Source organism: Staurois parvus, unplaced genomic scaffold (assembly GCF_062004578.1).
Source record: "Staurois parvus isolate SC_StPar_1 unplaced genomic scaffold, SC_StPar_1.0 ptg000025l, whole genome shotgun sequence".
In the NCBI taxonomy this organism is placed as follows: Eukaryota; Metazoa; Chordata; class Amphibia; order Anura; family Ranidae; genus Staurois; species Staurois parvus.
The window spans coordinates 27,079,901-27,105,299 of NW_028317821.1; the positions used below are offsets into that span (position 1 = coordinate 27,079,901).

At 42.9% G+C, this 25,399-nt stretch overlaps 1 protein-coding gene across 2 annotated transcripts in view; it reads right to left on the bottom strand.

Moving 5' to 3' along the window:
• POC1B (POC1 centriolar protein B) overlaps positions 1 to 25,399 on the bottom strand; it is a 144,421-nt gene that overhangs the window by 114,307 nt on the left and 4,715 nt on the right. For both annotated transcript variants that reach the window (XM_089652501.1, XM_089652493.1), the window contains 3 exons: positions 18,318 to 18,489; positions 5,911 to 6,090; positions 3,587 to 3,694 (listed from right to left, as the gene is read on the bottom strand). In XM_089652501.1, the coding sequence (XP_089508627.1) occupies positions 3,587 to 3,694; positions 5,911 to 6,090; positions 18,318 to 18,463 (434 nt within the window). In that variant the 5' untranslated portion in view covers positions 18,464 to 18,489. The remainder of the gene's footprint in view (positions 1 to 3,586; positions 3,695 to 5,910; positions 6,091 to 18,317; positions 18,490 to 25,399) is intronic.

Below are 25,399 nucleotides of genomic sequence, written 5' to 3' on the forward strand. Positions count from 1 at the left end.
ATACTGGGAGGGGGAGTCCCAGCAGCAGGGCAGACCTGTGTACAATGACATTTTTTTTTTGGTGTGTCTAGCACGCCCAAAGTCTGAAACTAGTTAATAAATAACTACACAATAGTCCACTTTGTTGGCTCCAGTTTGTGAGCTGTCTCTACAGATGCTGGTTACTCCCACCTTGTGAGGGAAAGGAGAAAAAAAAAAAAACACTTTACCCATCACAAGCATGAGCTGGCCAAACGAGAGACTACCACGTTATTATTATTACTACTACTACTACTACTACAGGTACTTATGTAGTGCTGTCAATTTACGCAGCACTTTACACACACACACTGGATATAAAAAATTCACACACCCCTGTTAAAATGTCAGGTTTCTGTGATGTAAAAAAATGAGACAAAGATAAATCATTTCGGAACTTTTTCCACCTTTAATGTGACTTATAAACTGTACAACTCAATTGAAAAGCAAACTTAAATCTTTTGGGATGGGCGGCGGAAGTATACATAAAAAACTAAAATAATGCGGTTTCATAAGTGTGCACACCCTCTTATAACTGGGAATGTAGCGGTATTCAGAATTAAGCAATCACATTCAAAATCATGTTAAATAGGAGTCAGTACACCTGCCACTGATTAACCCCGAATAAAGTTCAGCTGTTCTAGTAGGTCTTTCCTGACATTTTCTTAGTTGCATCCTACAGCAAAAGCCATTGCTCGTAGAGAGCTTCCAAACAGAGGGATCTCATTGTTAAAAGGTATCAGTCAGGAGAAGGGTACAAAAGAATTTCCAAGGCATTATATAGATACCATGGAACACAGTGAAAACAGTCACCATCAAAAGAAAATATAGCGCAACAGTGACATTACCAAGAACTAGAAATCTCTCCAAAATAGATGAAAAGATAAGAAAATTGGTCTAGGAGGCTGCCAAGAGGCCTACAGTAACATTAAAGGAGCTGCAGGAATATCTGGCAAGTACTGTCTGTGTGGTACATGTGACAACAATCTCCAGTATTCTTCATAGGTCTGGGCTATGGGGTAGAGCGGCAAGATGGAAGCCTGCGAAAACACATCTGAAGTCTCCCAAAAGCATGTGGGAAAATGTGTTATGGTCTGATGAAACCAAGGTTGAACTTTTTGGCCATAATTACAAAAGATATGTTTGGCACAACACTGCACATCACCAAGAGAACACCATACCCACAGTGAAGCATTCTGGTGAAAGCATCATGCTTTGGGCTGTTTTTCTTCAGCTGGAAGTGGGGCCTTAGTCAAGGTAGAGGCAATTATGAACAGTTCCAAATACCAGTCAATATTGGCAGAAAACCTTCAGGCTTCTGCTAGAAAGCGGAACATGAAGAGGAACTTCATCTTTATGCATGACAATGACCCAAAGCATAGATCCAAATCAACAAAGGAATTGCTTCACCAGAAGAAGATTTAAGTTTTGGAATGGCTCGGCCAGAGCCCAGACCTGAATCCAATCGAAAATATGTGGGGTGATATGAAGAGGGCTGTGCACAGGAGATGCCCTCGCAATCTTACAGATTTAGAGTATTTTTTCAAGGAAGAGTGGGCAAATATTGCCAAGTCAAGATGTGCCATGCTGATAGACTCATACCCAAAAAGACTGAGTGCTGAATAAAAACAAAAGGTGATTCAACAAAGTATTAGTTTAAGGGTGTGCACACTTATGCAACCATATTATTTTAGTTTTTTATTTTTACTTCCTGCCACCTAAAACATTTCAGTTTGTTGTTCAACTGAGTTGTACAATTTATAGGTTACATTATAGCTGGAAAAATTTCTGAAATGATTGTCTAATTTTTTTACATCACAGAAATCTGACATTTTAACAGGGGTGTGTAGACTTAATATACTTGCACAAGTTTATGGTTGTTTTTTTCACATTTTGAATATTTAGGAGTTGCAAATATTGCTTATATTTACAGGGTGTGTATATCTTCCTCTTTTTGCTAGCAGCCTTTGCATTTATTGTCTAACGTTTACTTTTAAATTTCTACATTTAACATTATAAATACCTTTTTTCTCTTCTAAGTGATCACATAATCTCTGTTCTCAGCTGCATAAGGGGCTTGGAGAGGTGGACGTAGAGAAATGGCAGTGCACTGACCTTCCCACTGAACGGCTGTGCAGGGGGGCGCGTCAGTACAAGCCTGCCAATTGGAGAATAGACAGCCAGAAAACTGACCATGCTAAGATGGTTGTGCTCTCATACCTAGTGTGGTCAGTTTGCAATTGGAAAGCAGGGGAACTAGGGGGTGCGGCTGGCAGGCGGAGTGCATGGACGCTTGCCTGTAGAGCTCCAGCGCATCGGATGTATCTAAGCAATTGGCAGCAGCGGAGGCATCGTTCTTTCTTCCACTGAAGGTGTTGTATCGAGGGGAAATGAACCACCACCATGGAGAACCACAAAATGAAGGAGGGACCGAGAAAACTCACAGAGCTTTTCACTCCAGCAGCAGGGTGGACATTCCAAGATGGAACCAGTCACACTGCTTTTCACACCGCTGCACTGGATCTCCGCAGAGCCCCCAGTGACCTCTCTCCTTCAAATCCAGCGAGTATAGGTACCTATCTTCCTCCCCTCTGCCACTAATAGCTCTCTTAAACAGAACAGAGGACATAGAAGGGCATCACTCTGGGCTGGGGAATGAAGATAAAGTACAGAGGACACAAATCATGGGGTAGATGGGTTAGATTCTTTCCCCACTCTTGGTCAGCCAGTAATTAACTCCACATTGAAAGATATGATTTTACCCCTCAGGAGGGCTTCACTCCAAAAAAAGAAAGAAAAAAAAAATCAAAAGAAAGCCAACAGGTGCAGCAGCAGCTGTGAGTTCACGTTAACACCTTGTATACCACACCAATTATAAACATACATTGATATACAAAAGGGGAAAATCCTAAGGCTGGGTCCCCCCTATTGTGATATGCTCATTTGTGCACTTATTTTGAATGGCACCAAAACGTACTAAGGCAATGCACCTGTGTTGACACGTTGCAATATATTGCGTAATAGAAATACCATTGGTGTGGTTTTTATTCAAAATAAATGTGCTGCCAAATTATTGTGTGTGATCACACTGCAGTAGTGTGAACCTAGCACTTAAGCAATGAGGGCCACAAGAGTAAGAGGCTCCATCCCCAAAAACTTCTTTGATATGCTTGCATTACTTTTTTTTTACAATTGTTTTTATCAGATTAGGCCATCAAAGGTGGGGGGGGGTGGTCATAGGGGTTTTGATTTTACACTACATAATTGTCATTTGCTCTGCTTTAATAAACAAGCCAGAACATGGTTTCTGGCAGGCATGTAACGGATTTGACTATCACACACACAATGGGATACTATTTGCTTTTATGGAAAGTGCAACAACAAACACTAAAAAGAACAGAAATTAGAGTGACTTTTTTTGTAGTTTGTCCAGTATGAATGAAAATTCAGGCATGATAATACAACACAGTATGAAACTTGTATGAGAAGTGAAAATACTCATGATATATTATGACTAAATCACAATGGTCCTGGTCAAATGTACAATCAAATAGAAGAACATGGTTACCCTTTGTAATCCATGAAAGTGTTAATGCAAACTCTGTTTGTTGTGTCCCAGATTCGTACAGTCTTGTCATCACTGCATGAGGTGATTAGTCTTCCATCTGGGGAAAATCTGTAAATGCAGAAAGATTCAGAGAGAACAGCAGTGAAGTTGATGATTAAAGATTAAAGAAGCTAGTTAATTTTTTTTTTGCACCTCAGAAAAAAGGGAAACAGTGAGAGATCACCGACACAGAACAGTGGGTAGGTAGGGCTAAAGCCAAATGTAATAAAAGATCAGAAAAGCAGACAAAGTTGGGTGACAGCAGGGCACAAAGTCACTGAATAGGGAATATACACACAAGGCAACAACAATATAAAGAACAAATTACTATTAAACATCACAGAGCAAAAAAATGAGTCATTGGAAATACTATTACACAATACAATATTTGTTATGAGTACAGTAAAGGACACGGGAGAGGATTCGAAGACCATGAGTTATATGCCATTACCTTCAGGTGAACGGCCTCCCAGTGTACCTATATAACACGGACCACACTATGAGGCCCCACTTCTATCATGATCTGACTGCTTATTACACTATGGCTCAGTAGCAGTTTGCAGATCAGTATCCCTCGAAGTACATCTTGGGAACTATGTCCAGATCAGTGGAGCTGGCCTGGAATGTTTGCTTCGGGACCTGGATCCTGCTGTTGGTGCTCACCTTGGTATGTGCAACAGGTTAGCTGCAGGCGGCTATACAGCTCCAGAGCCATGGTCCATCTTTAAGGCACCCAGACTCCTTGGGGGTACGTTTACATGTGAAGCCTGGACCCTATGTGGGACCAGCTATATGGACAAGTTAAGACAGGGTTTCTCTGCACCATACATACCAGTTCTTGGCTACATATATCTTGTTGTATTATTCTCCTGGATATGTACTAAATGCTTATTCTGCAAGACATACTATAGTGCTAAGCACACATGCAGTTTTCAGGGTACTAGATGGGGTAATCAACACTTTGTGTGATTTTACCCTATTATTCCCCTTTCTCGGCTTTATACATACTGTAATGAAGGGAATTTACAAAGATTGGCACACACAGAATCTGGAGTAGCTGTGCATGGCAACCAATTAGCTTCTAGCTTTCATTTTCAAAGCTTATTTCAACAAGCCAATTGGCTACACAGCTGCCCCAGATTCTGTTTGCTCTAGTGTTACAGGTCCTTATACAATGACTGGCCCAACTCAGAGTGGTTATGCCACTGTTCCCCCTATGGACTTGGCCATTCTTATTAATTGATAGTAAACTTCCCCCACATGTAGATAATCCTAATCTTGCTACAAGATTACAACTCTTTCCCTTAGCACTGCTTTTCTGTGTAGACACCATGGAGAACGTGATCCATCAGATCTTCAGAATGTCCTTACTTTCTGTGCACATGCGCAGAATCTTATGACTTAAAGTGGAAGTTAAAGCTAACTATAACTATTCTTAGAAACATTCCCTCCCTCTTTACCCACCTCTCCTGCACATCTTGTATAGAAAAAAAAAAAAAATCTGTGTAGTTCCAGTCTGGTCATGTGATCAGGCAGCTGCGGGTCCCCTTTGTGAGAGAGTGGCTGCTGCAGGGAAGAGGAGGGAGTGCTGACAACAGATGGGCCATGGGAACCTCTGTGTGAGGTCATGGCTTTAGGAATTCACAGCCATTATTGAGCGCTTCCTTACACAAAGGACTCAGGGCTACTGAATCATATGGCCAGACCTGATTAAAAAAAGGTATGTACACAGATTTGTTTTTATATAGGGCATGCATGATAGGTAGCAGGAGGGTGAAAGTAAAATAAATAAATATATATATATATATATATATATGCGCACCATTTAGGAGATATTCCATCTATTTGAGAGCTGGCTTATGCGCTCTGAAGGAACGGCATACCCATGCCATTCCTTCAAAGCACTGTGCCGTGACCCAGTGCTGTCATCACGGCTCGGCTAGTCAGGAGGCTGGGGTTCGCAAACCTGGAAAGAAGACCGGGTGAAGATGGAAGCTCTGTCAGCAGTGACAGCACCGTCATAGGGCTTCGTTTTAATAATAGCACATTATGTTACCTTGCAGGGAATTTTTTTTTTCACCTGCGGTTTACTACCACTTTAAGTTAGCCAATAAATGTTATCTAAACTAAAAAACGCTGCATTAATCAATGAATAACAAATCAATACTTCACTACTCTTTTTTTTTTTTGTTTAATGAAAACAAAATGTATCTGCTAAGGTGGAAAACTTTTCAGTTTAATCAATGCAATCGCACCAAAGCATATAAATATTGTACAATACTTACTTGGCACATCTCACCCAGTTTGTATGCTGGCTAAGTGAGAAAAGGAAACGCTGGCGATGCACATTCCACGCTTTAATTGACTTGTCATCAGATGCAGTGATAATGGTTTGACCATCGCACGAGAAATCTACGCATCGCACAGAGGATGTATGGGCTGTAAATATGGTTGATTCACCTTTACTGAAAACAAGAAAAGCAGATCAATTTACATGTCCAAATATGGGTAAACCAGCAATATGAAATTCTGCTGTAACAGAATAAAATATACAAAGATTTGTTATAACTCCACTTACATAAGGCTATGCAAGTCATGTTGAGTTCAGATGTTTCTAAATTTAATTTTACAGCAAAACATTCAATGGCAATTCTCTCAAAGAAACATCTATAAAACTGTAAGTAAAGCTATATGTAACTTTTGGAAGGATTCCCAGAACACCTTCAAGCACATTGTGTTCTGAAACTAGCTTCCGTGTACTGTGTCAAACAAGCCATTACAATTAGTAGGCAAAAGTATGAACGCTGTTTGAAATGTGCTGTGTATGTCTCTCTACCGACACCAAAAACTAGACACATCTGAATAATTCAGCTGGCATTGGACTGTTGACTGTAAAAGCTAAAATATATTTCAAACAAATCTGTAAACAAGAAATACGTGGGCTTTGATGTAAAGATAAGACCAGTAAATATCTTTTGATCAGAAGAGAGTGATAAGAAAATATCTCTTCTCATTAGTACCTACTGTATTTCCTGCTAGCCGTGCCCTATACACTCCCTTTGTCCTACTACTATCCAGCACCCTTTGCTTGACTCCCGTAAGGCCACAGGATGCTTGAAATGGAAGTGCTCATTTTTCTAGCTGAGGGTTGGAAAAACAGAGGAAATAAGCCGAGATATATTAAAGGGGCAAGCAAATTAACAATTTTAGCTTGTGATTTTAAAAGAAACCTGCTATGAAAACATAAGACGACTACCACTGCTGCCCCCTGCTAGTTGCTTGGTTATCTTTAATTTATAAGAGACCCAGTAGCCAGATAATCCATTTCAACAAGAATCTTCCCATAAAATTATTCTGTATTTGCATTTAACTTATTTTAGACATGTTATTTGCTATTTACCAGTAAAATCCCCCTTGTGTAGACATCAAAAAACCCCAAGGTTCTGCCATCTTGCATGTGATGTCACCAACCCATTAAGTTACACTTTTCTTAGCTTTTTTTTTTTTTTAACATGACCGAACCCTTGATATAACCTTTTGGCCCTAGAGAACCCCTGCAAATAATTATATTTACAGGTCACAGTACATTAGTGTGATGGTCAGTGGGGAGAATGCTTCTTAAACTTGTGGTCATTAGGAATAATCTCCCCTTTACAGATAGCTAAAAAGTTCATCGGTGTAAGTAGTTACTCATATGAGAGTCAGAATTGGAATCTTCGTTGAGAAATCCTGCTCAATTTTATAATCCTTTGCTCCTCTCCCAGTAGCTACATAAAAGTTATGAATGGGAGGTGAGGAAAAATATAGAGGGGTTAGGCCAGCACAAGAGTAATAAGACATTCCCAGAGGAGAGAGCTATGATGTGCAAGGAGGACTGAGCTAGGGAACTGGCTCTTTTGAAGAAGTAAAATTTGCTAGCAAGCGCAGAGGCACATTGCAAGTTATTAAAAAATAGTTTATGGAGAGGATGAACACTGCAAATAAGGATTTTTGTACTCCCCATAAAATTCCTTTCCTTGGAGTCCATTGAGGGACATCTTCAGGTTATACTGCCACCTACAGTAGGACTGGACACTGCCAAAAAAAAAAAAAACCCACTATAGACCAGACCACGATAACCGTGCCTACTACCAGCATGCCTCAGTTTTGTACCAAAGCAATTCTGGGAGCATGACCATAAACACAGTGCAGTAGGACCTGTGTCCCTTAGTTAATTCCAAAAAAAAAAGGATTTTTCTTGTGTAGAAAAATCCCATTCTCTTTCTCATCCATTTAGGGGCACAAGTCGTCTATAACCTTGGGACATCCAAAAGAAGTCCAACTAAGGGGTGGGACAAGCAGCATCCAATCACCAATTGTTCCAGGAAAAAAAACAAACAGAAAATCTAGGCTAGCCTGCAGTTCAAAGAGCCTTAAGCCCAAAGCTGGCATCAGATGATGCCGAAACATTTACCTGGTAGAACTTACAAAATGTAATGTAGGAACAGAAGACCAGGTGGCAGCCCTGCAAATCTGTAAAATATTTCCTTGATGTCATAAAGTCCAAGAAGCACACACAGATCTAGTAGAGTGTGACTTGAGAATAAAAGGTGAAACTCCATGCTTGAGACCATACACTTAGTGATGGCCTGCTTGAGCCACTTAGAGATGGTGGAAAGAGAAGCTGGTGCATCTTTCCAGAATCCATCTAGGATGACAAAAAGCAATCTATCCATTCAGTCGTATCCGACCCTTGGCGATTGCATGGACTGCCACTCGTAAGCGACTTTTTCCATGAATTCTCTTAGCAATTATTTTACAGGGCAGGTTCCCAGGTCTTTCCCCAACCCCTGCCATGCAGTAGATCCCGCATGGCCAGGGATGAAATTAGGATAATTTAGACAGGAGCCAATTAACCTACCAGCATGTCTTTGGAGTGTAGGAGGAAACCGGAGTACCCGGAGGAAACCCACGCAAGCACAGGGAGAACATGCAAACTCCATGCAGGAAGCGCCATGGTTGGGAATCAAACCCATTACCCATTTACTGCATGGCAGACGTGCTAACCACTAAGCCACTGTGCCGCCCAAAAAAAAGCACTCACTCTTCCTTAAAGAAGCAGTGACTGAGACATATATTATCACTGCCTGAACCACATTCACACATTGGATGGAAATTTCCTTTTGGTGAACTGGAAGCACACAGAGGGATGGAAGAACAATGTCCTATGCTGGTGAGAGGCAGAAGCTAACTTACGCAAGAAGGGCAAGGCCACCAGTTCAGACACTTGCTTAGCAAAGATAATAGGCACAAGGAAAGCTATCATGTGGGAGAGAAAGTAGAGAGAGGAATGTTGAAAGCCAAAAACTATTCCAGACCCAGCTGTCAGAGAGAGGGTTCGACCCACAGAGAAGCGCTTGGGGAGGAAGTCCAGAGAATCACACCAAGTGAAGTATGCCTTCCATGTTCATTGACAGATGTTGCAGAATGTAGCCTTCCTAGCTTTTAGCATTGCAGGAAATTCAGAAATGCCCATCCTTAGAAACCTGGGCTTCAAAAGTCATGCCATTAAAACCATAACTTGAGCAGTATGGCAAACCGGACCTTGGGAGAGACAATTCTCACAATCTGACCAGTCTGGGGCAATGAGAATCACTGGAGAGACGATTCTCACAATCTGACCAGTCTGGGGCAATGAGAATCACTAGAGCATCTTGACCCTGCAAAGCAAATGATAAAGAAGATTCAAGAGAAAAAAAAAAGTCATAGACCAGGGTGTGTGGATACTATAGAGCAAGTAAAGCATGCACTGCATTCCCCAGAGGATACTGGTACCTGAAGACCAACCTGCCCAGTTTGTTATTGAACCTGGAGGTTCACATCTGGCATCTCCCACTTGAGACACAAGTCCTGGAACACTTCATGGTGTAGAGAACCACTCCCTTGGATCCAGGAGCTGCTATAGAGGAAATCTGCCTGCAACTGGTCTACACCTGAAATGCACATGACTGTCAAGGCTGAATTTTGATGATCTGCATAATTCCTCAAAGAACAGGGTCTGATCTACCTCTCGTGCCAAAGCAACAAGTTTTGATCCTCCCTGATGACTGATATTTTCGTATTGGATGACCCTCAAGTAAGATGGTAAGTTGATGCAGACAGGAAAATTTGACCTTGACTAGGAGATAAGACTCTGATGATGAGAAAGTCCCCTTTAATAACAGGGTACCCAGGACTCCTCCCAAGCCTGACACAGGCTGGCATCCTTTGCGGGAATCCTCCAAAAAACACAGGAAAGAAGAGCATTCAACTCCAGAATCGGATTCCTGAAAAACCAAGCCAGAGTCAACCAACCATTCTGTCCAGAACCTGGATCAACTTTTCTAACAATATTAAAATGTTCCAATGTATAGGTCGGGAGTTAAATTGGGCAAGACCATTAGACATAGGGTGCTCATGCAGAGCAGAGAGTCAGATGAAATCTGGACAGAAGACACCAAACCTGAGATTGGAGAGTCTGAACGTTCTCCTATGGAAGAACACTCTGGCCGGAGCTGTGTCCAGAACTAGATACTTCAATGGATGAGTCTATTGCAGCAATTATTCCTGACAGTTCAGGATCCATCCAAACCACTGTAGGGACTGGACAGTTAAAAACGTATCTATATATACGCAGCTGAAAATAGTGTTATTGGCATTTTGCCAATAGGAAAAAATGTGCTGATAATGGCCACTGAAAAAACACGATTTTTCCACGAATTTACTTGTGATTTTGTCACGTTTTACCCGATTTTACCTGTGATTTAACCTACAACTTTACCCAGGATTTTGACATGTTTTTACTGGTGATTTTAGCCGCGATATTACCACATTTAGGGTGCGGGTTTTTATAGATCATGTGACTCAAAAATTGCCACGATTCTACCTGTGATTTGAAAACACGCTGTGAAAATGCGAACACACGATCGCGTGTTCAGGTACCATTAATTTCAATGGCGCATGAAAACACATACGTTTTTTGCTGTGATCGTGACCCATTTTTCTGCATGACAAACGTGCCGCAATCGCGCAAGCAAAATCACGGGACGTGCAATGCAAAGATGGTCAGAACCTTTTTTGGGCGTCACGTGTCCCACAATTTTGTGTGCACAAATGCGGCCTATTTGTACTCCGATCGCAGCAAAGACGAAACACGGTTTCAGGTCCCATTGAAACGAATGGTACCTGAATATATGATCATGCGTTTTTACGGTATGTTTTCAAATCGCAGTGATTCTGCCCACAATTTGAAACACCCCAGTGTGAATGGAGCCTTATATCCCAGTGCTTTGTTTCTGTTCTGTTGTGGCCGGGGATGTGATCACATTAAAGAAGTATTCTAATATTTCATTCCAGCAGACAACAGTGGATAAACAATCTATTAACACCCCGTTCACATCGGGTGCGACTTGCCATGTGATTTGCATGCTATGCGACTTGCAAATCGCATGCCAAGTCATACCCTACTGTCCACAATTACAGTGGTCATATCGGTGCAGTCTGACTTGGTCGGAGCCCAACTTATTTCTAAAATAGTACAAGCACTACTTTTGGTGTGATTTGCTTAGACAGGTTACTCTTTAGCTCAGCAGAGATGAAGAAGACATCCAAACTCCTAGGGCACTAGATAAGGACTGAAGTATGCTGGTAGTAGAAGGGATTAGTCTGGGCTGGCCTACAGTATTTTTGTTTGCCAGTGTCCAATCTTTACGTAGGTGGCAGTATAACCTGAAGGTTATAGACTTGCTGTGTCCCTTAATGAATGAAAAATTTACTTTATTTTTGTGTTTTTATCTTTAATTTTTTAAATTGGTGAAAGGGTCTCTAATACTTTTCGTAGTAAAGATGAACAAGCAAACAGCACAATGCAGTCAATTTCTTAACGGTCTACTTTTTTTCTGAGCCAATCAAAAAGCCTAAAATCCAGAAGTTTCACAGCAATTTTCATAATGTTAAGGAGTGGTAGGTTTTCTTTAAAAAAGTGCCCATACAATGCCAGGGGTAAATAGGGAATATTCTTATTGTTAGGCCTGGTTGCCTGTTTAACCCTTCTGAACTTCTTTTCTCCTAACAGGAGAAAAGCTGCTTAAAAATAGAGCCAAAGACATGTACTGCACATGCGTTTAGGCATGTCATGCATTTGGGCGCTCATGAGTCCTACTGGCCAGAATAATTTTTTCTAGCACTTGCATTGCATTGACACCCAAATGCTAGACATGCCTAGCGTTTCTTCTTCTCTTCAGCTCCTCTCCTGAACATGCCCATCATGTTTTTTTTCAGCCTGTAATGTTCCTCTTCTAATAGGCCTGTAAATGACTGTGTGTGCATGGACACATAGGCTTACAAAGAGGCGCTTTTATAAGCTGAAAAAAGAAAAACCTGTAAAAGTGGAATTTTTTAAGCCTAGTTTGCATGACTGTCAGTGTTTAATGCTGTCTGTGCCCCTGTTAGGTGGATTCACCCTCTCTGTTTGTCCTGTTTACCATTATCATTGAAAGCAAAAGGAAAAGAAAATCCTAAATTTTGGGTAGTCCCCAGAACAGTAATACAGTAGAGGGGAAATCTTTCAATGGGGACGCTAATTCTGGAGACCTGAGGGTCCCCAAGGGATTCCCCTAATTTGCAGGAATGTTCTCTCACTTACTGTTTGGATATGGAACAGGAAGTGAAGGTAAATGTACACAATAGAACACAGATAGCAGAAACCTCTCCCTTGCTCTATCCAAAATAAAAAAAAAAGTTTTGCCTATAGTTGCATTTTAAGGAAGCAGCTGTAAGCTGTTGTGGAGCACCCTGGAGACTTGATTGATGACCACTCTAGTTATCAATCAAGATTTCTGCATGATTAACTCTTTCACTGCCACAGCAATGCAGTAAAGAGGGGAACAAACTTGTGGCTGTGTTTATTTTCGTTTGTGCTGCAGTTTGTTTAGTTTACTGTAGAAATGAGCTTGGTGGCTATACAGCCATCCAATCACTTTTACATGTTTGAGGAGATCATTGCCCTACCACCACCACCAACCATGAATTACAGCCATTGGTTTTTAAATTGCCCAATTTCCAAATATCCAAAATATACACACTTATTGACCAACCATACATTGCTAGTGTTTGTATTAAAACATTTACAAATTTGCAGGTCTCTATGCTTGAGAAACAAATAAATTTCACTTATATTTTTAAATTATTCCTGGAGGTTTACATTGCCTTGTATACTTATACTTAGGTTAGTATGTGCTGCTTATACAACATATTCTATGTTTCATCTATAGTCATTCTCTTCTTATTTTGATTATTATTTGCTTTCCACAACCTCCTTTTATTTCAATGTAATGGTCAGTGAATACAGTACCTTGAAATGATCCACATTTTGTCATATTATAACCAAAACGTAATGTATTTTATTGGGATTTTATGTGACAGACCAACAGAAAGTAGCACATAATTGTGTAGCGGAAGGAAAATGATAAATGGTATTTAAATTTTTTTTTACAAATAAATATCTGAAAAATGATGGCGTGCATTTGTATTCAGCCTCCCTGAGTCAATACTTTGTAGAACCACCTTGCGCTGAAATTACAGCTGCAAGTCTTTTTGGGTATGTCTCTACCAGTTTTTCACATCTAGAGTGAAATTTGTGCTCATTCTTCTTTGCAAAATAGCTCAAGCTCTGTTACATTGGACGGACAGTGTCTGTGAACAGCAATTTTCAAGTCTTGCCACAGATTCTCAATTGGATTTAGGTCTTGACTTTGACTGGGCTATTCTAACACATGGATATGCTTTGAACTAAACCATTCCATTGTAGCTCTGGCTGTATGTTTAGGGTTGTTGTCCTGCTGGAAGGTGAACCTCCGCCCCAGTCAAGTCTTTTGCAGACCCCAACAGGTTTTCTTCTAAGATTTCCCTGTACTTGGCTCCATCCATCTTCCCATCAAAACTCTGACAAGCTTCTCTGTCCCTACTAAAGAAAAGCACGGTGGGGATGGTGTGTTCAGGATGATCTGCAGTGTTAGTTTTCTGCCACACATAGCATTTTGCTTTTAGGCCAAAAAGTTACATTTTGGTCTCAACTGACAAGAGCACCTTCTTCCAGGTTTGCTGTGTACCACACATGGCTTCTCGCAAACGGGACTTTTTATGTCTTTCTTTCAAGAATGGCTTATTTCTTGCCACTCTTCCATAAAGGCCAGATTTGTGGAGTGCATGACTAATAGTTGTCCTGTTGATAGATTTTCCCACCTGAGCTGTGGATCTCTGCAGCTCCTCCAGAGTTACCATGGGCCTCTTGGCTGCTTCTCTGATTAATGCTCTCCTGGCCCGGCCTGTCAGGTGGTTCAAAGTTTGGGATATTTTTTCATAACCTAACCCTGCTTTAAACATCTCCAAAACTTTATCCCTGACCTTTCTGCTGTGTTCCTTGGCCTTCATGATGCTGTTTGTTCTCTACTGTTCTCTGACAAACCTCTAAGGGCTTCACAGAACAGCTATATTTATACTGAGATTAAATTACACACAGGTGGACTCTATTTACTAATTAGGTGACTTCTGAAGGCAATTGGTTCCACTAGATTTTACTTAGGAGTATCAGAGTAAAGCTGGCCGAACACAAATGCACACCACACTTTTCAGATATTTGTAAAACATTTTAAAAACCATTTATCATTTTCCTTCCACTTCACAAATATGGTCTATCACATAAAATCCCAATAAAATACATTTACGTTCTTGGTTGTAACATGACAAAATGTGGAAAATTTCAAGGGGTATGAATACTTTTTTCAAGGCACTATGTGTTTCATATGTTGATGCACGTTGAATGAAAAAAACGGAAATTTACAGTTGCATTCAAATTCTTGAGCTCTCAAAGAAGGCACTATGCAGATGACTCATTCACTGCCCTGGGTCTTGACAAAAGGAATCCTTTTAACTGTACAAATAATGGGGAATTTCTTTTTCTCTGCAGCCCCACATATTCATTTCTGTCATTACTTTTGCTTTCCCTCTTGATCACTCCAATTTGTCCCTACTGATTTTTTACCTGCTTCTTTGGAACCTATAATTTTCTTTTTTAGCATGCTTTGCTTGGTACTTTATGGACCTTTGTTGACCGTATGTTTTTTTTTTTTTTCCCAAACAGGATTTGCAACCCTATACAACTCTATGGGAATACAAAACCTACTTGAAACAGGTCAAGGGCTATCTGAAGGTGGTCCACTACATCTGTCAATGAAGATTGCTGTGATATACCGGCCTCCTGGATCCATACCCCGCTTCCTAGACGACTTCTCCTCCTGGCTACCCTTCTTCCTCTCCTCTGAGCTACCCACCATAATTCTTGGGGATTTCAACATCCCTGTCAACCTCGACAACCCGGACACAGCCCGTCTCCTCCACCTAACCTCCTCCTTTGCACTTGCACAGTGCATACAATCCACCACCCACTCCGACGGAAATATCCTTGATCTTGTCTTCTCCAACCGATGCGCTCCCCACAACCTCACTAACACCCCCTTCCCTCTCTCTGACCACAACCTGATAACCTTCTCTATCTCCTCGTCCTCCAACGCCTACCCCTCCAAATGTCACACTACTACCAGCCGTAACCTCCGCAACCTTAATCCTGCCTCCCTCCACTCTGCAGCTGATCAACTCCACGACCGCATCCTCCCCCTGTCCTGCCCCGACTTGGCTTTGACCGCCTACAACAACGCGCTCTCAACAGCCCTTGACTCACTAGCGCCTTTAACCACACGCAACATCAGACCCCGACCGCTCCAGCCCTGGCAGACTGATCACACCAAAACCCTCAAACGACAAAGTCGTGCCCTGGAGCGACTATGGCGCAAAACCAAATCCAAACAAGCCTTCACCCGCTACAAATCTGCCTTTCGCACCTACACCTCCTCCCTCCATGCTGCCAAACAGGCCTACTTCTTGACCCTCATCAAGGCCCTCTCCTCCAATCCTCGCCGACTCTTCTCTGCCTTCAACTCTCTACTCTCTCCACCCCCACCTCCACCCAGCACCTCACTCACTGCCCTTGAGATTGCCAATCACTTCAAAAACAAAATTGACACAATTCGCAAGGACATTGCCGCAACTCACACGCCCTCTCAACCTGTCCCCTCTCACACAGCTACCCCCTTATCCCCACTCCCCCTCGACTTAACCCGCAGGGATTTCGTCGCTGCTCAAACTCTCTCCAACCCCCTTCACCCTCACTCAGCTACCCCCTCATCACCCCTCTCCCACGGCCCCACCACTGCTCTGACCTCCTCTTCCACCCCACCCTACATTCCTCATACTGAAGCTCCCCCAACACTCCGCACCTTTGACCTTACTACCATCGAGGAAGTCTCCAAGATCCTCTCTGATGCCCGCCTCACCACCTGCCCCCTCGACCCTATCCCCTCACAACTCCTACGACCTTCCTCCTCCTCCATCCTACGCTCCCTCACCCACATCTTCAATCTCTCCCTCTCCTCAGGCACTTTCCCCTCCCCTCTGAAACATGCACACATCACCCCCATACTTAAAAAGCCCTCCCTGGACCCCAATGACCCGAACAACCTCAGACCCATCTCCCTGCTCCCATTTACATCTAAGCTCCTCGAGCGCCTAGTCTACACCCGCCTATGCTCTCACCTCAACGACAACAACCTCCTCGATCCCCTACAGTCCGGCTTCCGTCCCCTACACTCCACCGAAACTGCCTTACTCAAACTCTCCAACGACCTGCTAGCCGCCAAAGCTAATGGCCACTATTCAGTGCTCCTACTCCTTGACCTCTCTGCGGCCTTCGACACAGTCGACCACCCCCTCCTCCTCAAAAAACTACACTCCCTCGGCCTCAGAGATTCTGCTCTCTCCTGGCTCTCATCCTACCTGTCACAACGCTCCTTCAGCGTTACCTATAATGCTACCACCTCCCCCTCACTCCCCCTCTCTGTTGGGGTCCCTCAAGGCTCTGTCCTCGGGCCCCTTCTCTTCTCCATCTATACCTCCTCCCTTGGCCAACTCATACACTCTCACGGCTTCAACTACCACCTCTATGCCGACGACACACAAATCTATCTCTCAACCCCCCACCTCACCCCCTTGGTCTCAGCCCGAATCACACACCTACTGAGCGACATATCAGACTGGATGTCGCTCCACTTCCTTAAATTGAACCTCTCCAAAACCGAGTTTCTTGTCTTCCCCCCAGCCCGGACACCACCCCCCATTGATTTCTCCATCACATCCAACAACGCTACCATCAAACCCGCCCCGCAGGCCAGAGTACTGGGTGTCATTCTGGACTCCAACCTATCCTTCCAGCCCCAAGTCCAATCTTTAACAAACTCGTGCAGACTCCACCTCCGCAACATCGCCAAAATCCGCACGTTCCTAACCCCAGAAACCACTAAACAGCTCATCCACTCCCTCATCATATCACGACTCGACTACTGCAACTCCCTCCTCACTGGCCTGCCTCGCCGCTGGCTATCCCCTCTTCAGTCCATCCTGAACACGGCTGCCAGACTCATTCACCTTTCCAACCGCTCTGTCTCCGCCACCCCCCTCTGCCAATCCCTCCACTGGCTTCCGATTGCGCAACGGATCAAATTCAAAATCCTAACGCTGACGTACAAAGCTGTCCACCATACTGCCCCGTACTACATCTCTGACCTAATATCCAAGTACCGCCCAACACGCACACTCCGCTCCTCACAAGACCTCCTTCTCTCTAGTTCCCTGGTCTCCTCCTCCCATGCCCGCCTCCAGGACTTCTCCAGGGTGTCACCCATCCTCTGGAACTCCCTGCCCCAACCCATCAGATTATCACCTACTCTCCTCTCCTTTAGGCGCACCCTGAAAACCCATCTCTTCAGGGAAGCCTACCCCACCCCCTGCTAACTTGCCGACCTCCTCCACTCTTCCAACCACTCCATCCCCCACAGCTATCTCCTCCTGTGCCACCACCCCCTCCCTCCTAGATTGTAAGCTCGAAAGAGCAGGGCCCTCGATCCCCTCATGTTTTGCATTGTATTGGTATTGTTCTGTCACATGTTCTGTCTCCCTTTGTAATGTACAGCGCTGAGCGAACTATTGGCGCTTTATAAATACTGTATAATAATAATAATAATAATTCTAAATTATCTCAGAAGCATCTCAAACTGATGCCATGAACACAAAATAAAGCCTGTTAACACAAGCCGTAAGGGCTTATTTACACATGTGGTGCCTTCCGTGGAGCAATCCACCTGCGGATCGCTCTTCAGAGGGCATTTGACAAGCGATGAAGAGGCGTTATCAGTTTGAACCCCTAAACCTCACAGTAACCTCATTACTGTTGTATGTTGCAAAGCACTGTGGCTTCTTCATATGAGCAAGGCCTAAGGTTGCATTATTTTTTTTAATGCAATTTATACAGTACTACAAATACAATTTATACTAAATGTTTGTAGCAATATATAAAGATTACGTCCAGGTCTGCCCTGCCAGGGGGACTAATTTCCATTAGTGGTAGCTGCAGTTATAGATTTTTGCCTTGTTTTACGTTGTTGCGATGAACACAACATCAAATACATATGTAAAAGGTGTCTTGTTGATTAGCATGGCTGCCATGGTGGATACATTAGGACTTTGGGGATAGTGCACAAAATGTATTTTCTAAAACCATACTCACATATTAGGGGTCCAGAGTCTCACTGTCCTGTCTTTAGCAGCTGATGCCACCAAGTGTCCTATCGGAGAAAACTGCACACTCAATACTGCCTCTTTGTGTCCAATAAACCTGAAGGCACGTGACTGAGGCTTGAAGTTCCAGATCATGACAAATGCATCTGCTGCAGAAGTTGCTACAGAAGTAAAATACAATCCATATCAGCGGAGGAAAAAGACGACAAGAAGTTTGTTTAAAGCATAACTAAAAGCCAAACTTTATTTTTAGTTTTGGATAGAGTGCAAAGGAATTAGAACTCTTTCCAGTTTTTATTGCTGCCTGTGCCCTGGTTAAGACCACCATATTTGTCTAGTTTACCATCATTAATGAAAGTGAAAGTAAAAGAAAATCCTAAATTTTGGATTGTCTTTCAATGGGGACACTAGTTCTGGTGACTCTGGGGATCCACAAGGAATTCCCATAATTTTGCAACATTTTCCTCTCACTTCCTGTTTGGCTATGGGTCTCTGCAATGGGACACAGATGGCGGAAAAAAAATCTGATAGGAGTTATAAGAACACATTGAGCTATCAAGGATGGTAAATGGTAACTTACCCCTTTTGCAGAACACATGTGCTTTGAGACAAGTATAGCAAGGTTGAAATGAATATGTCAACGGAAAACCTCTGCGAAATAAACAGTTGGAAGTGTGAGGTGATAGTGGTCACCCTAATAAAATTCTCTCAGATCAAACCCAATTTCTGCACCTTCAGACCCTAAATCAGCCCTCATTCCTGCACCTCTACCCCCCAGATCACCCCAATTCCTGCGCTCACACACTCCAGATCTGCCCCGATTCCTGCATCTTCATACAGTACCTCAGATTAGTCCAATTCCTGCACCTTCGCACCTCAATCACCCCAAATCCTGCCCCAGATTCGGCCCAATTCATATTTCTTCAGGCCTCAGAGTTCTCCAGTTTCTGCACTTTCATGCACCAGATCAATCCCAATTCCTGCACCTTCATGCACCAGACAACCCCAATTAATTTTTCTTCAGGCCTCAGATCAGCCACAATTCCCACACCTTTACACTTCAGATTAGATCCAGTTCCTGCACTCACACCTCAGATCACCCCAATTCCTGCACTGCCAGACCTCAGGTCAACTCCAATTCCTGCATCGCCAGGCCTCAGATCAGCCTCAATTCCTACACCTCCAGACCTCAAATCAGCCCAAATTCTGACACCTCCAAGCCTTAGATCAGCCCAAATTCTGACACCTCCAAGCCTTAGATCAGCCCCAATTCCTGCACCTCCAGACCTCAGAACAACCCCACTTCCGCACTTCCAAGCCTCATATCAGCTCCAACTTGTGCACCTTCACACCTCAGATCACCCCAATCCCTGCACCTTTACACCCCAGATCATCCCAATTCCTGCCCCTTCCCACCTCAGATCAGTCCCAATTTCTGCACCTTCACACCTCAGGTTACCCCTATTTGTGCACCTCCGGACCTCAGGTTACCCCAGTTCCTGCATTTTTACAACTCAGATCAGCCCCCATTTCTGTTCCTTCAGGCCTCAGGTTAGCCCCAATTCCTGCAGTTTCCCACCTCAGATCACACAAATTACCTGCATTTTTACACCTCTGATCATCTCCAATTCCTGCACCCTTACAGCTCAAATCACCCCAATTCCTGCACCTTCACACTTCAGCTCACCCCAGATTCTGCACCTTCACACCTCAGATCAGCCCTCAATCTCTGCTCCTCCAGACCACAGATCAGCCCCAATTCCTGCAAATTCACACCCCATTCTCCAGCGACAATTCCTGTGCTTTCAGGCATCAGATCAGTCCCAGTTCCTGCTCCTTTAAGCCGCAGATAAGCCCCAATTCTTGAACCCCCAGAACTCTGATCACCATTCCTGCACTTTCACACCTCAGAACACCCCTAGTTTCTGCACCTCCATACCCCAGATCAGTCCCAATTCCTGCACCTTCAAACCTCAGATCAGCCCCAATTCCTGCATCTTCACACCTCACATCAGCCCCAATTTCTGCTCCTTCAGGCCTCAGATTAGCCCCAATTCCTGCACCTTCCGGCATAAATGGACTAAGCCGTTTCCAGAAAAATGCTACAGAAATGAACACTAGCCAATGCTCCAGTCAACACAGCACCACCTGTACCATGCAATTGGAGAATTGAGTCCCAATTCCTTAAGTTGCTAATTCCTTATTCTAAGGCTGTAGTTACCAATATCTGTTCTGAAGTTGTAGTTACAATTAGAAGTTCTAAAGTAGTAGTTACCAACCCTTGTTTTAAAGTAGTAGTTACCAACCCTTGTTTTAAAGTAGTAGTTCCTTCTATTTGGACGCCATGGTGAATAGCAGTGGCAGGAATTCCTGGTGCTGTTTTTGACACCTGTGAACTGCTAGCTGCAGCCTGTACAGTACACTTTTATGACAAGCTGCCAGTAGCCGTAGTGATTAGTGGCTGTTCACACTACATTACTTGTGGCGATCGCTGCTGAATGCACACAAAGTGTGTGTTCAGCAGCCATCAGCGCAGGTAATCACTGGCTGTGAACAATCACGAATAGCTACAGCACCCAGTAACCTGTCATTGTAGTGTACTGTACGGGCTTGGCAGCTGCAGCTAACTGCTCACTGGTGCCAAAAATAGCAGCAGGAATCAGATAAATACCCATGTGAATGAAGTCTAAATTAGTTCTTCCCAACAGCTGTTATGTCAGACGAGCCTTTAAAACCCTTCTTCCTCCACATTAATCCTCCTTTGCATTGAGTTACTCATAAAAGATGGCTGTGGAAGGGATTAATAGCCATTTTGAATATAAACCTCTCTGGCTATATCCCCTCCAAGCTGAGCTAGGTGCATGGATGGTGAGGGAGAGAAAAGTTCAGAGGGAGGGTAGGTACACCGATGGTAAAAGCCTGACAATGAGCTTGCTCAGGCTAAAGAAGTGCTGCACCACAGAGGAGGAAAAATACTGAATATAATTAATCTTCCAAAGTGAGAACAAGCAGCCTGGGGAATCCGACTTGACAGAGCTTCAGTGTGAAGAGAGCAATGCAGGAACCAACACCAGCGGGAATAGAGGTGGGCAGTCACCAGCCGCGCTGCTTCTTCAGTATGCAGCTGCTGGCCAACTTGTTTGGGAGGTGGGTCTCCAGGACTGGCCTTGGGTGCCATCCTTGATGCTGTCAAGTGTCACCTCTGGCACTAGTGCTGGAGGCTGCCTACCCCTGCCTCAGTCAGTCATTTTATATACAGTTACTGTATGTGCCAACAAATCCATTATATGAGTCGTTACCTAAAATATCAACACAACTTCTCAAACCTGCATACATTTTTGCTAAAAAGATTTCTCATTAATAAAAAAAGATGTACTATTTTCACAATTCCATTTGAGGTTACTCTAATGTTAATGATATACTGTATATGTAGAGATATAATGCCAAGATGAACATCAGCAATTTTGTAAATGATTGAAAGTAGACATCAGCGTTTTTGCTCACCTCAAAATGTTACAGTGAAGTATTTCTAAAATGTTATAGTTATATAGTAATTTTCTGCATTAAAAATATTTTTTTCTATTCAATTTATCAAATTCTACAGACATACCTGCACTAAATTTTACTTTAAAATGGAAGTCAAAGCCCCAGAATGAAGACAAAATTCAGCAGGACAACCCCCCTTACATGCTGTACAAACCATTATGCTTGAGTGACCCTGAAACATGGCCTCCTAGGGCTTGGTCACATTTGCAGCTGATGTTGTCACTGATCACTTTTCAGAGGGCATTTGACAGGTGGTGAAGACCCAAAATGTCGACCCACCATGCCACAACCATGTGCATTGCAAACAGTTGTGGCATGTCCCCATTTACTTGAATAGGTCATGTTCAGCTGTGGAAATACCTCCCGAATGTGACACTCCATTCAATTTTGCATATGTCTGTGACATATGTACAGCCCCGAGTGACTGCATTTCTGTGTTTACGCAGGTGGCAAAACTGTGGTTTAACCTCCTGCTTTTACCGCTCCATGGCCGTCCATGTGTACAAGCTCTTAGGGGTATATTTATAATGCAGTTAATCTGACATTTTCTGCAGGTGAATATTTCTGGTGCATATATTTTAAATGACATTTACTACACGTGAATGCTTGTAAGTCACTTTCATGGCTTTAGAAACATGACTTGACATGTAGCCGCCTAAACTATTCTCTAGGTGCACTGGCAGTGCCAGGCCATTCAATTACAAACTCTGTTCTGATAAAATACAGTGGGTATAGAAAAGAATCATCCCCCTTTAAAATAATCATATGTTGTTGCTTTGCAGCCTAAAATGAAGACACAGTTTTTATTTTTCCAGCTGTATTTACTCTTTTGTATTTACTTATAACATCCGAAAGATACGACAACACGTCAGGAAAAATTCAAACACAGAATCACTGAGTTGGAAAAAGGATCACCCCTTGTTTCAGTACTTTGTTGAACCACCTCTTGCTTTAATTACACCCTTTAGTCTGTTGGGATATGCCTCTACTAACTTTGCACATCTAGACTTTGCAATATTTGCCCACTCTTCTTTGCAGAGCTACTCAAGTTCAGATAAATTTGACGATCGTTTGTGGACTGCAGCCTTCAAGTCATTCCACAGATCTTCAATGAGGTTTAAGTCTGGGCTCTGACTAAGCCATGCAATTACATTCTCCCTTTTCTTCTTCAACCACTGTGTGGTCATTTTTGCTGTGCGGTTAGGATTTTCCTGAAGAATTTGACGGTATTTTGTCCCACCCACTTTTCCTCCTATTTGAACAGGTTCTCCAGTAACTGCTGCAGAGAAACACCCCCATAACAGGATATTACCACCTCCATGCTTTACTGTAGGGATGGTGTTATTTGGATGGTGAGCTGTATTGGATTTGCGCCAGACACATTGTTTAATGTTGAGGACAAATAATTAAACTTTAGTCTCATCTGACTATAACACTTTTTTCCATGTGGCCTCGGAATCTTCAAGGTGGGTTTTGGCAAAGTTCAGTCATGACAGCATGTGGCCTTTCTTGAGCAGTGGCTTTTTTTTTTTTTTTTTTTTACAACCCTCCCATACAAGCCACATTTGTGATATTGTTGTCACATGTACACAATGACCACTCTTTGTCAATAATTCCTACAACTGCTTCAGAGTTGCTGCAGGCCATTGGTAGCCTCTCTGATCAGTTTCCACCTGGCTCTGTCATCCAATTTGGAGCAATGTCCTGATCCAGGGAGGGTCAGTGATGTAACAAATACCTTCTACTTCCTAATAATAGGCTCCACTGTACTTCTAGAAATTGATAAAGGCTTTGAAATGCTTTTGTATCCATCTACTGACTTGTGCCCATCCACAACCTTAGCCCATAGATCTTTTGACAGTGCCTTGCCACCCATAATTAATTGTTTGCTTCAGTTGCACTATCAGGCACTGAAATGCTCCAGGAAAGCTCTGTTTTATGCTGAGCTAATCAAAATGACCACAGCTGATCACAGTTGAAAGTCAAATGGCTTTGTGTGTCATTGAGAATGTGATTAGTTACATCTGATTAAGTTTACAAGTCATTTTAGTCCTTTTTCAAACTCCATTATTCTGTTTTTGAATATATATATATATATATATATATATATATATATATATATATATATATATATACACACATACACACATACACATACATACATATACATGTATATATATAAAAAAAAAACTGACATGTTGGTGTTATATCTTTCACTTGGATGTTATAAGTTGCACTGAGTAAATACAGCTGGATAAAACAAAAGCAGTGTTGGTCTTCCTTTCAGGCTGCAAAGCAACAAAATGTGATTATTTTAAAGGGGGGTGATTCTTTTCTATACCCACTGTATGTCACCCTACGGTCCACTTTAAACGACAAAAATTTAGAGAGGCTGTGTACACCTCTTTGAGATAACAGTTATGAGCTGCAACAAACCGAGAACTGCACACATCATGAAACGACCATCAAAGTCTATTGTACTCTGATGCTGCTTGTAAGAGCGGTACAGACCATGAAATGATTAAAAAAATATTTAAGGCTTCATTCACACAACTGTAAAAAAAAATGCATATAAAGTGTTTTAGTGGTTTTTTTACCACTAGCCTACAGGGCACTTATTCCCCCTTCCTGCCCAGGCCAATTTCCAGCTTTCAGCGCTGTCACACTTTAAACGACAATTGCGCGGTCATGCAACACTGTACCCATATGACATTTTTATCATTTTTTTTTTTTAGACAGATAGAGCTTTATTTTGGTGGTATTTAATCACCTCTGGGATTTTTATTTTTTCTTAAACCAAAAACCACTGAAAATTTTGAAAAAAAAAAAAGCTTTTTCTTAGTTTTTGCTATACAATTTTGTAAATAAGTGATTTTTCTCCTTCACTGATGTGCGCTAATGAGGCTGCTGTGATGGGCACTGATAGGCTTCACTGATGGACACTGATAAGTGGCACTGATGGGCATTGACAGGCATCACTGATGGGCACTGAAAGGCAGCACTGATACATGACACTGATAGGCGGCACTGACTGGCACTGATAGGCAACATTGAAAGGCAGCTCAGATGGGCACTGATATGTGGCATTGATGTGCACTGATATGTGGCACTGATGAGCACTGACTGCTGGCACCGATGGACACTGACAGGTGGCGCTGCTGGGGCTACACAGATCATCAGGGCACACTGATCATCAGTGCTCTGATGATCTGTGTACATGTCCCCTCCGCAGAAAGCCGATTACCGGCTCTCCTCGCCTCTCGAGCTGTCAGCGTGACAGCTCGAGAGGAGAGAAATGCCGATAACCGGCATTTCCGTGTTTACATGTGATCAGCTGTGATTGGACACAGCTGATCACATGACCGAGCCGACATCTTCGGTTCTTTCCGTGATCCGCTGTGTCCGAGGGACACAGTGCACCGCCGATCGCCATGCGCTCCCTGAGCCGCGCAAGCACGGTGAGAATGGAAGGAAATCATATAACGTCCTATCAGAACGAGAGAACCACCTTGCGCCCATCATTGT